The sequence below is a fragment of the Polypterus senegalus genome, chromosome 3, assembly GCF_016835505.1.
Source record: "Polypterus senegalus isolate Bchr_013 chromosome 3, ASM1683550v1, whole genome shotgun sequence".
NCBI lineage: Eukaryota > Metazoa > Chordata > Cladistia > Polypteriformes > Polypteridae > Polypterus > Polypterus senegalus.
Window position 1 is genome coordinate 149,340,345 of NC_053156.1, and position 16,321 is coordinate 149,356,665.

At 36.2% G+C, this 16,321-nt stretch overlaps 1 protein-coding gene across 1 annotated transcript in view; it reads right to left on the bottom strand.

The window, feature by feature from the left end:
- The window catches only part of LOC120526611 (interphotoreceptor matrix proteoglycan 1), a 176,037-nt gene that overhangs the window by 110,532 nt on the left and 49,184 nt on the right, over positions 1–16,321 (bottom strand). The window contains exon 3 of the mRNA XM_039749774.1: positions 3,144–3,310. Coding sequence (XP_039605708.1) covers positions 3,144–3,310 — 167 coding nt within the window. The remainder of the gene's footprint in view (positions 1–3,143; positions 3,311–16,321) is intronic.

The window sequence follows — 16,321 nt, forward strand, 5'->3', positions numbered from 1 at the left end:
GATAGGCATTGAAAGATTTTTGTCCAGAATGATAACTTTGAGAGGAGACTTGAAGCATTTCCCATGTTGACATTAAAATAAAGCAGAGGCAGTGGGTGGGGTACACTCTTGGAGGAGGAGGAAGGAGGAATTGTGATTGGATTATTTGTGTGTCTGTGTCTGTGGAAGGGTGAACACTGGAAAGCTGCTGTGTTTGAATAAACTCCTTTTATTTGAATTAGGAATTGTGTGAGGTATTAATGTATCTGTGGTTTGGGGCTCTCTCGCACCCTCTCATGGTCACAATTGGCACAGTTGGCAGGCTTTCTGGCCATCAGCTTGGCAAGGACCTGCTAAAGTATTTTATTGTAACCAGAATCCTGACCGTAATCCTGCATTTCCGGAATTGACACCTGTCCCAGGAATGGGAAGAAGATCAGCTAGAAAAGCAGACAGGTGGGGAAATAACCGGTCACTGTGGCGCAGTGTTGCAATATGTAAAGACAGCTGGCCAAATACTGGGTCAATGACTGGGATCTGTGTGTGCAGGAGAAGGACTTGCTGGTAGGAACACTGAATGACCACTTCGACAGAGCATTATTCGCCACAGGCATTAACGAGGTGCATAATGTCAAAGGGTCAAAACCACTGTAAGGGGCCATCTGTTCTATGTTTCAGCTTACCGATCTGAAGGCCGAAAGGCACAAGTAGACCGGGATGACAAGAATGTCGCTTTTAAACTCCTAACTGACTGAGCTGTAAGTGACTCTACTTTCTTAACTGAAGATGATAAGAGGTCTCACAATTCATGTCTGCTTTCCATAGCTAAAATTTTTAAAACAGAATAGTCCATCCCAGAAAAGGGACTTCCACAATCTTTTTCCCACAATGTTGTGGAAAACTTGACTGTGCATGTGCAAGACCAGCACTCGCCAGACTCACAAAGCCAGGGTAGAAACACTAGAAGATTCTCCCAAAGAAAAACAAGGCAGAGTAGACCTACAGGATCTGCGAGAATTATTAAAGCTGCTGACGACGCTTCTGTCTGTATTTGATACCATACAGGCTGCGATACAGAAGATTGAAGATGTCATCAAAGTACATCTGGAGGCACTGAGTAATTAGGTAAGGCTTTCAGAGCTTGAAGTGCTGTCTGGGGTGGATTTGGCCATACAGGTAAACATTTCCTGCATGATATAACATACAGGTACACAGTGTGAACTGATCCCCAGGTTTCCTGAGGGGAGACAAATAGCACTTGGTCCTACAATTATTGACAAAGAGTGTCCCATAGTCAGACCTTGGGTTAGGGAGGTGGTTACCCAGACCAGTGAGGACCACGTGAGTAGAGAAAGGGGGACACAGTGTGAAGGGATCCCAGATTATCTGAAGGAAACCGAGGAACACATGCTCCTACAGGACAATGGGTTGTTAGAAAGAAGCAACCCCAACTGGTAATCAAGGCCACACAAATAGTAGAGGGCCCCTATTTATCTAATAGAGGGTCCTAAACATTCCAAGGTCCAGAGAATAAGAAAAAAAATCTGAAGCAACCAATCAGGTTCACTGGCTGGAGTCATATACATTTTAATAAAGGGAAAACAGATACATTATTCAAATATGGAGACACATCCACCTTGAACTAAGTCATATGTCATCAGTTGCAAGCTATAAGTTACTGTGAAATACAGTATAACTAAACTAGCTTAGAAAAAAAATGTGCCAGGAGAAAATGGCCAAGGACAAGGAGATATACAGTAGGGACAATTTAATTACAATAGATGTAAGAACAAAAGGCCAACAGAAAGACAGAAGGATGTACATGTGGCACTTACAGGGTATTAAAAAAAAGTTTGTTATAAAAACCAGAAGTGAAGAAGAAAGGGACATGGGTGGTGATCTTCCTTACATTGATGTTAAGGAGATACCAGAAGCTATTCCCTACCTCCTCCACAGCATACAAAAATCTTACAAGACACCAATGTCACTTTGAGATGGCCCAGACATTGGTAAGAATAACTCAACATGCGGCATTGGGACAGAATAATAGAAAACTGTGTTGTTTTTGGTATTTGTTATTTCCTCACTGCTGCAACTTACCAGAAGTTAGTAAATGAACAGGTAAAAAATCAGGGGCAAATGAATACTGGGGAACTGGAGTGAGTAGAGAGAGATGAGAAGTAGAGGGATTTTGCGAGGTAGCATGGAGGGTAAATGGATGAGCCACCCTCCAGCTGGATTGGTTAGGGAAGCCCAAAGAAGGTTCTTCTTCTGTGATCTGTTTATTTTGTACTTACAGTTATCTCTTACATTATATCCCTCTCTTTTTTTGTTTTAAAGAGAATATGTTCCTATTACTTGTATGTGACTAATTAACTGGAATTAATGAAAAATAATACAAAAAGTGGAAAAATGAAAAAACTGAAAGTTAATGCAGAAATAAAAAGAGCCGTGTCACTGAAATCAAAAAAGTGCTATAAGTGTCTTCTAATCTTGAAAGATGAAATGCAATTAATAAATCCATAATGTTTTCAAAAATGCAACATTCTAATTAGGTTTGCTTCTCCACAGCCCATATATATGTTATAGGGAATGGCAGTCTCATAAAGGGTGAAAGTGGCAATGTGCCGAGAGTGTAATGAGTGAATAGAAGGTGCTCTGAATATTGAAGATCTAAAGCAGCAGTATGGGGATGGAGAGGTGGAGAAAAAGACACAAGACTGGAAGATATGAAGACAGGTGTCAGATGCATCCCTGAGGAAATTAAAAGTGCAAATTATTTGTGCTACAAGATAATACAAGAAGGAACTGACAAGAATGCTGAAAAATAAAATATTACTTTAAATTCCAGAGTTATTATTGTCCATAATTGTTTAGCTACAAATTAAATTATGTATGTATATATAAATCTTTATTTGTATTTATGTATGTGAGTGTGCATTTAGAAGCTTCCTTAACCAAAAGCAAGTAACAATAACCAAATTACAAGCTTTAAAGACATCAATGGCAATATTGTATTTAACTGCATGAGTACTGTTCATGAAAAATATTTATGGTCATGAAAGCAAACATTATGTGATTATTTTTCATTTGTAGAATTTATAATTTATCTTGTTTATAGCTACAGTAGTGGTCTCATATTCAAAATTTAAAAAGAAACTTACCCTTTTAACCATATCAAGATGCTCTTGAGACATGCTGAAGTTTTTTGCAATATCGGAAATGGTGAGAAATTCCTTTTGGCATGTAGTGACCCAAATCTGGTATTCTGCATTTTCAGGGATTCTGTCCAGAAAAACCCGGAATGCTTCCCAAATGGCTTCCTGGCAAACTGAACAAAACTGCAAATTTTAGATCATTTTAATTTGAATTCTTTTAATCTGCATTAAATATCATTGCTATCATATTCTTCCTTTATATCACCATCAGTAGCAGTATATTGAGGCTTTGTTTGTACTGCAATGAATTATGTCTTTAATGGCATTAAATGGGAGAGAAAATTGGTTTATTGAAACAAACACTAAAAACAAAAATTAAAAGTACAGTATATAATTAACCTGAGGTAATCTTGTAAATTAAAAACCTTTTTTTTTAAATTTGGCTTTGTCTTAGCTACATTTTTGTTGAATTCCTAATAGAATATTTGGGCATAGAACTATGATTTCTTCAGGGATCCACAATCTGTACTAATCCCCACTATTCTCTGCTGTCTTTTCAGGCTCTTCCGTGGCAGTGATTAGTACAACCACCACCTGATCAGGTCACCATGCAGCCCCCTGTGATGACATAATGAAGGCAGGGGTCTCAGCTGTTCACAAGACCAACTTCACCATATGAAGCGCAAAAAACAGGAGGACTGAATTAGGAACATTTATGTTAAGTAGAATGCCCAGTGGGGGCTGGGGTGGTCTTCTGGCCTTGGGATCCCTGCAGATTTTTTTTTTCTGCCCTCCCGACCATCTGACCTTACCTTTTCTTTTTTAAAACTTTTTTTTTATTATTATTTAACATTTTTGCCTTTCCTGAATTTTTTTTTTTCTTATAACTTTTTCTTGGTCTGCTTGTAAGTCATTTTGAGCTACATTGTTGTATGAAAATGTGCTATGTAAATAAATGTTCATGCTGTAAACCATTAAATAAAGTGTAAACTATTCAATACAAATATATTGGAAAATGCAAGATTTAAGAATAGATTAGAAATAACATTTTAACAGTTCAGAACTATTGGCAAAAGAAATAAACATAATATCAAAATATATTGCTGTGGTTGTTCAGGGATGTTAAAAAACGATGAAGCTATTTTCACAAAGTATTTAAAGACAGTGAATATATTATTAATACAGATTTTTTATTTATTTCATTGACTATTGTATGGCATTGAAGGATAAGCATTAATGTCAATATGTTGTTGAATATGGTGCACTTCAGTAAGGAAATGACATTCTGAAATGCATTTGACCACTAAACTGGATTATAAACAAAGGAAAAAGGTAAAATCAAGTGCCAGGAAATGTTGTTGCAATAAGGAATTAGAGAATAGTGGAGAAGCTGCAATTACCATGATAGCAGAGTCTTTGGATGTTTTCAGTTCTAATCCTATTTTGTTGGTATATTTTACATCCTTGCAGTTTGGATGTTGTTACACATTTTTTATCCCAGTACTTATGTGTCTTTTATTAAACATACACAAGTGGCCTTCTTTGCTGAAGTTGTATGACACCATGCACTAGGTAAATCATTATAGAATATTCTACCTATTTCAATGCAAAGACATTCTGTCTGGATGTAATACAAATACAGGTGGCCCAGTTTGTTTGCAGGTCTACGTTATATAAGTCAACACCTAACATATTCAAATTTTTCTTTTAATAGTTTAGTAAAGCAGTGCATTACATTTCAATACATTAATGATGAAGCTATCATATAAAGGTTTCACTTACTTTAAGTATATTTAATCAAGAAGAACTTTAGCCACAGTGAAGTCCCTGTTTCTCTGCCATTTAATGTTTACAGAAGTAGGGAAAAGTATAAGACAAAATTGTGGATGCAATTAGATTTTTTGTTGTTGTTTTATTTAGTTTTATAGGCAAACAAAAACCTCAACTGTGCAATAATCCTGAGTTACAATAAATGGTGAGCATTTGTCCTACCATTGACATGCAACACATGATGGAAGAAGTATTTTCCTTGTCCCAGCCATAACTCCACTTTTGTATATTTTTACAGTATAGATACATGAGCAAACCAAAATCAATGACACAGACATAATACATTACATTTATGGAAAACAAGAAAATTAGTTCTGTACTTATGCTTTTTATTATTGCAATTGCTAGCCCCACGTGTAGTGTGTTTAATAGATGTGCTGTGATGTATTAGGTTTTGCTGTTTCAGTATACAGCCTGAACTAGTGATGATAGTGTGGTTTTTATTCTTCTGGTAAGTTTGAACTTAATTTATTTACCTTGTTAATTATATGTTGTAGACTGCCTTTAAATATTAAACATAATTAAACGGTACAGCATTTATATTGCTTTCGTTCAGTTTTTTCAGTAAATTGATTGTTTTTATTGCACCTGCTAATGTATTCATTTAACAAATAGTAAAACTTGTGTTCTTGCGACTTTCTCTCATGCTTTGTGGTGGTGAGATGTGGCCGGCTTGTCATCCCGGCCAATACCCCCAGGCCGCCAGATGGAGCCCTCCCTGCAGTATGGAGGTGCCCCGAAGACCAGCAGGGAGTCATGGACTATGTAGTTTTTATCCTCAGCCCTGCTGGATACCACAGGGGCCGCAAGAGGGAGCTGCAGGGAGGACCAAAGACTTATTTGTGCCCTTTGACCCGGAAGTTCGTCAAAGGAAGAGCGACGGGCTTCCGGGGTGAAGAAAAGAACTTTTACCTCACCCGGAAGTGATACAGGATCACATGGACTGGGGATTGGGAACACTTCCAGGTCAGGGAGTATAAAAGGACTGTGAGAGCTCCTAGACAGCGAGCTGAGCTGGGTGGAAGGGTGGCAACGCGTCTGGGAGTTGGAGGAATAGTTTAGTGTTAGTTATTGTGATTTATATGAGTATTGTGGAGGAGAGGGTGTTTTATGCACTGTGGAAGATTAATAAAGTCAACATTTGGACTTTTACCTGGTGTTTGGAGTCATGGACAGGGGTTCAAGGGAGCGGGAGCGCCCCCAATCTGTCACAGTGGTCATGCATTCTGTTTAAGTTTCTTCATTGAACATTTATTAATAAAATGGAGCTCATCATCAATGAGGACATATTTATTCGGTCAAAAAGTATATTTAATACTATAAATTCTGTGTGCTAAGGTACCAAGACAAAACATATATTCAATGTATTTCTTCACTTGCATTTCAGCTTTCTCTGTCTGCTTGTGCTGTTTGTCAGTGATTACGATCTATATTGAAAATATACCAGCAACACTACTCAGGTACTGGTCAGCAATCCGCCTGGTAGGGAAAACCGTTATGTCACAGAACTCTTACATTCAAATCAGACTTATGTCAAGCCATAATGACCGGTTAATTTAATGTTTAAGTCTTTGGGAAGTAAGAGGGAAACCTACAGTATCTAGTGGAGACACACATGGAAAATATACAAACTGTTCAAAGAAGTGACCAAAGGTTGGAAATGAGCGAAAGAGATGTAGGATTGCAGTGCTAAGAATCTGTGCCATCTTTTACAAGCCTAATCAAACATAATTATTAATTTTAGATTTGTTTGGAGTTTCATAGAATTTGGATAATTATCCATCCATCCATCCATTTTCTAACCCGCTGAATCCGAATAGGGTCACGGGGTCTGCTGGAGCCAATCCCAGCCAACACAGGGCACAAGGCAGGAACCAATCCTGGGCAGGGTGCCAACCCACCGCAGGACACACACAAACACACCCACACACCAAGCACACACTAGGGCCAATTTAGAATCGCCAATCCACCTAACCTGCATGTCTTTGGATTGTGGGAGGAAACCGGAGCGCCGGAGGAAACCCACGCAGACACGGGAGAACATGCAAACTCCACGCAGGGAGGACCGGAAGCGAACCCAGGTCTCTAACTGCGAGGCAGCAGCGCTACCACTGCGCCACCGTGCCGCCTGGATAATTATTAATAATTCAATTTGAATTTTAGCATACATGCATTCTTTGTGCATATTATTGCATTTAATAAGCTTTTTCACATATCGAATCAAATTAAATTTGTTTTACATTTTGAACAGAAATCAAGCCATTACTTTTACCATCTTGAATTACTTATGCAATAGCATATTATTGATCCCTCTCATTATTAGTGTTAATGTCTCAACAAGTAGGCCCTGGTGTCAGACGTTCATCTTCTGATTTTGAACACTTTGCTCTTCAATCCTCGATCTTTGTCTTGCCGTTTCATTTTGATTGCTCAGCTTCGTTTTGCTTTGAAGATCAAAACCTAACACTAGGACTGCTTGTTAAGAAGGTAACAAACATCAATAACAATTATTCCATCAATGAATAACCTGAATGTGTAATAGCTGACATATTTATTTGTGGCGTTGCAACAACACATTCACGTTACTAGTACTAAAACGTTACATAGATAATTAAAAGCTAGACGGTTAAAGTAATGACTATTTATATCACTTCATAAGTTAAAACAAATGCAAAAATTAATTCAAAATAATTCTTTGTGTGAATATGTAGTGGAAAAATATTATTCTAAGCATTTGCTTTAAATATAACAAGCCAGCCAATGAATTAGAAGTTTTTCAAGAAACACTACTGGTACTCCTTTATGCCAGTGGCAGTACATCATTGTAATACCTCACTGTGACTGCTCTTTTTATCTTGAGCCAAGTCAGAAATGTTTATTTTTTTCTAGTTTTCTTTCCTTTTAGTCATTCTTATGCATTTGCATTCAAATTATCATTGGTATCTGTTCTGTTAAGATTCTTTTCAAATCTTATTTGTATTGTATTTTTAAGTATATGGGAGTATTTTATTTTTTTTACCTTTGCACCTTCAGACCCTTTAAAAATGATCATTGTTTATGGCATGGCATTTCCTGTATGGCTTTCTGCTGATGTAACCTTTATTTGAATCTCACATTCATACGGTAAACATTACAATGATTCTTTGGGGCATTTCAGTTGATTTGGCATAGAAGCCTTAGTAGATGATGTGACATTTTGCCTAATGTTCCAGTTATAACAGACTTGATGAGAAAATATGACAGTAATTTGTGTACACTGGCATGATAACCACAGTTGCAGCTAAAAATTTAAAATGTCAGAATTTTAAGGCTTCTAATAACAACAAATGATATTTTTTTAAATGAAATCCTGTAGATCATTGTGTGATCTTATTAATATTTAACAAATACATTATGTGAAAGTTGGTTTCTGGATTTTAATGGGGCCACAGTGGTCAACACTGCTGCAACCCAGCTTTAGAGGTTAATTCCCAGACATTTCACTGTCTGTGTGATGTTTCCACATTCTTCTGTCATCTCTTTATTTTTTTAATCATTAGATTAACAGGCATATACAAGTCAACCGCCAGCTTTCACTGTTACAAAATCAAAGAGTGTTGATGTATGCACATGAAAAAATGACACATTCTGCAATGCACTGGTATCTCATTCATGGCTGTATCATGTCATGCATCTGGTAATATTGGGCTCTGGTTTCTTGTAACCCTTTAATAGACGGATAGAAGGACAATTTGAGGACTGGTTTCAAGTACAGCAGCAATCTCTGTCTGAAAGCTAAGCAGTGTGAGAGAAAACGATTTTTTCATTAATAGCTCGTCTAAAAGGCTCATTTAGACTTTGAGCTTCCTGGTAGGCTTAATACACCTGAAGTCTTATTTAACAAGGCTCTTACTATTCTGAAAGACATAAGACACAAGACAGAAACCAAATCTTCTCATGGTGTTACTCCATCACTGATATTGAGCTAGTCAATTAACAAAGACATAGTAATTTCATAACTGAAGAAACTTGGCCTGTTTTCACCACAAACGTTTCCCCTCTCTTTCCCCTTTTTTACAAGGTTTCTCCCACCAATAATCTTCTGACCTCAATGCTCCAAAAACCCTGGTAGTAACAAGCCATTTATATGAACAATATAATAATGTTACTACAGGGTCACAGGAGTCTGATGGAACCAATCCCAGCCAACACAGGGCGCAAGGCAGGAAACAAACCCCAGGCAGGGTGCCAGCCCACCGCAGGGCCACCCACACACACAGACAAAGCAAACACTAGGGGACAATTTAGAATATTATAAATTCATTTATTCTCTTAATTTACATATGTATTTGTATTTAAAAAAATACAACCTGTTGTGTACATAAAACAGTTGTATATGTATATAATTGACCTAAATAGTACATTTCTTGGGGTGAAGGAAAACCAGAGTACCCAGTGGAAACCCACACAGAAGTAGGGCAAATTTGCAGACTCAGCAATGCAGACCTAGGATGCTGTGTCTGTGAGATGGCATGGCTAACCACTTTAACATAACGTTGAAACAAACTGAACAATTAACTTATATATTTGTAAATAAACTAAGGCTAAGCTATTGTTTTATATCAAAGACTCCATTCCATTGAACTGAAAAAAAGGCTAAGAAACAGGGTTAATGGCAGCCTGCATTGGGATGCATGGCAATCCGGGAGCAGCATTCTTTCAACAAAATGCTTTCATGAATAATGGCAATGAGCCCAACTTCACAAAAGTAGTATTTTAATATACATTTATTTTTATATGGGTTGCAGTTTTTATTGAACCTTTATAGTGCAAGTGCATAAAAGCTAAAGAAGTAATACCACTGAGTTTTGCATTTCAATAGCTTCTAGGGAGAGAAGTTTAAGGAAAAAGCAGATAAAACATAGAAGCAAATTGCTTTCCCTGGACCCATAGGTGGCTTTCAGCACAGACTCGGTAACACCTACTGCTGTGGTTGCCTTTGGATGGAAAAAGGATATGGGCTTCATTGATGAAGGAAGTTGTTATATATTCAGGATTTTTTCAGCAGCAAAGAGAGGTTTTGAATGCAAACACGCAATATTTATTGACTATGTATTCAAGCACAGTGGTGCAGTAATTTGTGCTTTTTTTGGATTGTGTTTCAAGGAGGTCGCTTATTATGTGGCAGCCAGAATTCTCTTTGTTCGTGCTTGGATGCAGAAGACCATTAAAAAACAAATAAAAAAAAAAAAAAACAGAAATTAAGCAAGAAGGCTAAATCCATCAAGGTTAGTTAACATGCAAGCCACTCCAGAGTCAAAGTCTGTATTTCAGTTAAACTTGTTATATAGCTCTCTCCAGATTTTATCAATCTTTTAAATGAAGCAGTGCTTCCTGTTTTCCACATTGAATGTCCTTCCTCTAAATTGCCATCAACAACCTCCAGTATGCCATTCACTGTTTAATAAAATTAATTCTTCCAGCTGCTGTTCCTGTTTGTGGAACTGAATGGAAGGTTGGGGTAACCAGGAACTTTAGGCATCAGCAGTTACTAATAGCGTCAGGTCTTCAGATTACAGTTGCGTACCTATGCATGTGGTGTTTGTTAAATCTACTGATGGCTTTTCCATAGGTCTGGGGACATCCAAAGGTTTACAGTATTTTCTCTAAAAATGTTGATGACAGTGAACTGGCCAAAACTTTTGTAAGCTGAGCCGTCAGATAGCATAACGTTAATTTCATTTTTTGACTACTGTGCTATAGCTTATATAATTAGATATATCTGGGTCTGTTTCTGAAATGTTCTATGTTATGTTCTGTACTGTTGAAACATTATATTTGACAATCTGCTAGCACTTTGAGGCTGTACAATTAGAATCTTTTAAACTGATATATGAATATGGCACACTGTTTCTATATTGATAATCTCATTGTATTCTTAAGCTTTGCTATTTACTTTTTTTCAGCTGTCTTAGCTGGCTAGCTGGTTTAGGGACAGCTGACCGAATGAGTCTGTTTGCTGCTTAAATTCTTTGCTTGGCTTCACACAAAAAAAAATATTTATTGTCTAGTTTGTATAATTTGAACTGTAAAATCATATTTTGGTACACAATAAACTGTAAGTTTTATTGACTCTGAAATGTACATACCATATAACATTTTGAAGACCTTTTAAGACATATTGAAGAAGTCTTATTTTTATTACTTCTGCATGTATGCAGCATATTTTAATATAGTTTATTTTTTATGTAGTCATACAGTATATGCTGTTTTTCTTCCAATTTTCACTTACTATGAAATCCTAGGATAGGAAGTCTACATGTTGTCTTCATGGTCTTGAGGAAACGGTTGTAAATGTCTACTATTACACTTCCATGTGTGAATCTGTTGGTTTGCACAAGTCTTTTATATTTTTAATTTTATTCTTGTATATAGATGTCCTTCATTGTAATATTGTCCTTCTTTAGGTAGAGTAACATAATTTATGAGATGCTCTCTTTTGATATTTTTATTTGCTGAATCGACTGATCCTTATAGAATTTTAATCAACAATTTTTAATCATTAAATTGTATTTTTACAATTTAATACAAGTATGAAGTCATATCAATCAGATATTAAAAGCACAAGGAAAAGGACTGAAGATAACTAAAGGGTTAACTAAACGTGGCTTAAAGCTTGAGCATGTGAGGGTTGCCTCGTCTTAAGAGGAACCATCAAGGTAACTAATAAGATTAAAATTAAGTAAATAAGTAATAAACACCCCTTTAAAAAGCGAGAACAAACTAGTGAGAAAGCTCAAACACCTTTATTATAAAGCGGTAATAAAATCAATGGGAAAACCCATAGGACACCCCTATTAACAAGGCGACGTTTAGAATAATGGAAGAATTGACATGTATACGAAGTTACTGGTGACTGTAGTCGATTGGCTAAGATGGTAGAATTCTGCATATTAAGAGTCAGATGACGTGATGTATTAGGTAAGGAAATGGTAATAGAAAAGTATAAAAGAGAATGAATTGTTTTCCTAATTGTTTACTCCATGGAGTGAGACATTTGTGCATATCTATGTGGAAATAAAGAATTCTACATTTTTATCTAATCTCTGTGAATGACTTCTTTGAAAACAGAGGAAAGTTTTTTTCCACAACGTCCTTCAATTAACTTATGGACTTTTTTTTAAATTATTTTCTCATTCTATCAAAAACAAGTTAAATTTGTTCCATAAACTGCATATTGAAAACATATTAGGCATTCACACAACATTTACGTATACATATTCATACATTAAACTTACAGTGTATTATTGATATTGTAATGCTTGGTAGCAGTTGCATATTACACTAGAAGAAGAAAATTTTTTCACGGAGTTCCATTAACCACCCTCTGAATCAGAATCTGTGTTTTCATTATTATTGTTGCTGGCTTATGACAACAAGAAGCTAATAAATAGTAGTTAAGATAGAGCAAGCAGTGGTCTAAAGTGATTGGGAGTTGAGTTTGGGATAGGGATGCACAGAGTAAGAAAGGCTTAGGCAGGTTTCACAAGAAATAAATTTTTTCATTTTGGTGGTGCCTGCAACCCTAAAAGCAGGATTGTTGCAGAGAAATTTTGAAACGAGTTTAAAAAGTGGAACTTAGAACCTTCATTAAAACAGTTCAACCTCCCTCTTCCTTCACCTTTATGTAACTATAAGGTGATTCCGGTAATTGTGAAGGACAATTCAGACAGCATCTCCAGAGTATATAATAAAAGGAATTTACCCCTTAATGATTTGTGGAATTACAGCAAATAGGTCTGTCAATTAAAATTTCAGAAATGAGATAGAATTCAGCCATTCACAAAATAGACTCAGTATGTGTCCATACACTTTAGAGTGGGGCCAGGGCCTTTGCAAGGCAGGGATGCCTCCAAGCTGGGAGGACCGGGGGTGCAAACGTGGCCAGAGTGTTACCTCCCCCGGGACGCTAGATGGCAACCCCCCTGGGTTGCAGAAGTGCCTCGGACTCCCTCAGGGCTTCATGGGAGTTGGAGTTTGGTGCATCCCTGTTGGGATCTGCAGGCACCGCCAGGGGGTGCTGCAGCAGGAGCTGCTGAGCCCTTATGGACAGCCTTTATGCCACACCCGGAAGTGCTGCCAAAAATGAGTCATAAAGCACCTGGAGCACTTCCGGAGGTTTTATAAAAGGGCTACTTGGGGAGCCAGAGATGGGAGGAGGAGAATGAAGCTTGCCCAGAGGAGTGGAGTAGAGAATTAAAGAAAGAGAAAACAGGAAGAGAAAGAAAAGGATGTAGTGTGTTTGTGCTGAGCTTTGGACTGTGTTGTGCCTGTGGGAAATGGGGAAGGCATTTTCTACAAGGAAAAATTAAAAAAAAAAAGTGTGTGCCTTCAACTTGTGTCCCACGCTTGTCTGTGTCGGGTTCAGGTGGCAGTGGCTGCCTGGGTGGTCCACCACATCCTTTTTCAAAATAATAATGGTTTAATAATCGCACATATCTTATATAAAATTATATGAAATGTAAGGTTTTGTTTATGGCACTGACTATAAAAATTAATGATTAAAACGTATTACCTGTTTGTACGTTTTTCTCTTATTTATCACTGAGAATTGAGAAACTGAGTTCTTTTCTCAGCTAGATTAATCAGGGTGAAGTAGAGATAAGTTAATTTATGAATTTATGTTTTAAGAAAAGGTGTTCTCAAAAACCTCTGCAATGATAAAACATTTGGTGCTGCAAAAAGAGTCAGCAGGGTCAATTTAATGGTATAGTGTGATAAAACACCTTAATATTAATAATAATATTAGGAGTAATACCAGATGGAATAAATGAGTACTATGAAAAAGTAGTATAATATCTTATACCACATAACTTTGACAAAAGCTGTGTTGCTGAACGGGAAGAATCCCAATCAACTTTCTATAACTCAGTGCAATTAATATTCTGTATATCTTAAATTTCAAAAAATTAAATTCTCTGTTCAGAACTTGGCAAGAACACATTAATATAATTGTAAAGAAGACATGCTGTGTCTGTGCTCAGCCTTGTTATTTTACTTGCTGTTTTATCCAATAAAATGAACCATGTGAGACTGAACTATAAAAATGCAAATAAACTTTATACTTTGTAGGTCCTACAAAACTACAAATTAGCCCCCCACACGTATTGACAGTAATTATAAATTTTCCAGTTGTAAATGATCATCCCTTTCATTTTTGGGTGGAAAAAGAAAGTTAGAAGTATAACAAATTTTTATATCCCTTACATTTTGAGGATAGTTACAATGTTTGGCTCTCCTGAATGTTTATCTGTATGACATGCTCCAAATATGCTGCTTGAAAGATTGTACAGTTTCAAATTTAAAAGCATGAAATGAAAAAGAAATCACATTTTCACAGGTGATAGAAAGGGGATACAATTATTGCCTGATTACATTTTTGCTACGTATCATTTTGACAGCATTATTCTTTTCATTTGAGAATAAAAATAAAGGTAACATGAACGATAAAGACCTTATAGCACTCACTGGGTTCAGATGCTGATTTTGACTAGAGTAGCAGAGCTGTGGTAATTGGTGGCAACTTATATTTGATTGGAATGTTAAAGCTTCCTTTTGTTTAATGGTCATTCAGTAATTTTGAGTACACACTGAAAATTAAAAACAAAGATCTTTTATATTAAAGGCTATATTCACAAGGCGTTACACTAAGCTTAGCAAAGCAATGTAAAATATTAACAACACAGGAAATAATAAAAGTAACATAATATTCTGAAGTTTGATTAGCTTTAATTTTAGGATTACAGGAAGTTGTAGACTATATCCTGACAACACAGGCCACAAGGCAGAAAGCAACTCTGACAAGGTAATATTGTTATGGAATTGACAATTAACTTCACATAAATATCTTTGGGGACCAATGAGGAAAACTGGGGTACTAGGATGAAAACACATGTTGAGTAAGTAAAACATCTGCAGGCTGTATCTGAATAATGACTACATGTCAGATTTAAATCCAGTGCATTAAGTGTTTGTTGCAGCCACTTTGCCACCATGGCCTTCATAATTGTATTTTTTTCTTATCATTTTTTTCCCAAATCCAGTTTTACCATTATATGTGTAATCCTCTTTCCTCCATGATAATAAAAAAGGGAAAATGATCCTTCTTTTAAAGTTGTTTTAAAATCTTTTGATATTTTCCATCCTTCATTCATTTCTCCTTTCAAACATTACTCTTCAGGCCACAGACAACTCTTTTTGAAGTCGCCTTGAAGATTCTGAAAGTTTCTAAAGTCTTTGCAGTGAAAGTCGAAATAGTAATTGTTATTATTTTTGTCTTTAAGACCTCATATATATATTATATATATATATATATATATATATATATATATATATATATATATATATATATATATATATATATATATCCATGCAATACTACTAATATTAAACGGAGGAGACTCTGTATATTTATATAGCTGCTCAGCCCAAAAAGTACTTCTTCTACTTATACACTAGCCTCTGTAAAGCATTTCATTCTGGCATTAACATCTGCAAACAAGAAAACTGCTTGTCTTTGTCTTGCTGCAGGCAGGTGACACAGTGTGCAATGCCTCTGGAGTAGCTGTCAGCTGCTATAAACTCTGTCTGAAAGCAACCAGCTGTTTTCCAACACAGTGAAGAGCCCTGTGACCTGCCAGGCAGATTTCAGTGTCGACAGACTTTGTGGTGATTAGCTGAGGGGAACTTTTCGCTCTGTTCATCACTGTCTGTATGTCTGCTAGAGTGGTAATGGCTACTTTTTATTCTTTGAACATAAATTGTAACATTCAATGAAACGATTAGTGAACTTTTACATTTAAGGATAACAGTATACTATACATTCATTTCTTACTGAATATGGTACATTTTGGAAAGCACAAAAATAATTTAATACCTTTAGACAAATGTAATGTGTGTATGTGATACTTGTAGCATGTAGCAAATATAATCAATAAATGTTGTGACACTGTGATTTATGTTCCAAATGTTTATAGATATAGGTGATTATATATAAGTATTTTAAGTATTTTAGCTTTTCAATGGTAATTCTGAGACAAACTTGAAAACATGATTAGAAATGAACATCAGGTACACAATGTTTCCGTTATTGGTTAGTTTCTCCCAAGGCTCACAATTAAATGTTTTGTTTGTATTTTCTGTTTGTTTTTAATCCATTTATTACAATTGTTTTTTGTTAATATCATTTTATTTTGTGGGGCTTGGCAACCTGTACATCACTGTTGAGTGACAGCTCCCAGTCCTATAAAGGCTCATAGAAAATGCGGTCCTTTGCTATTAATTGAATGTGTTTGGTGGTTTGGTGAGTTATGCTT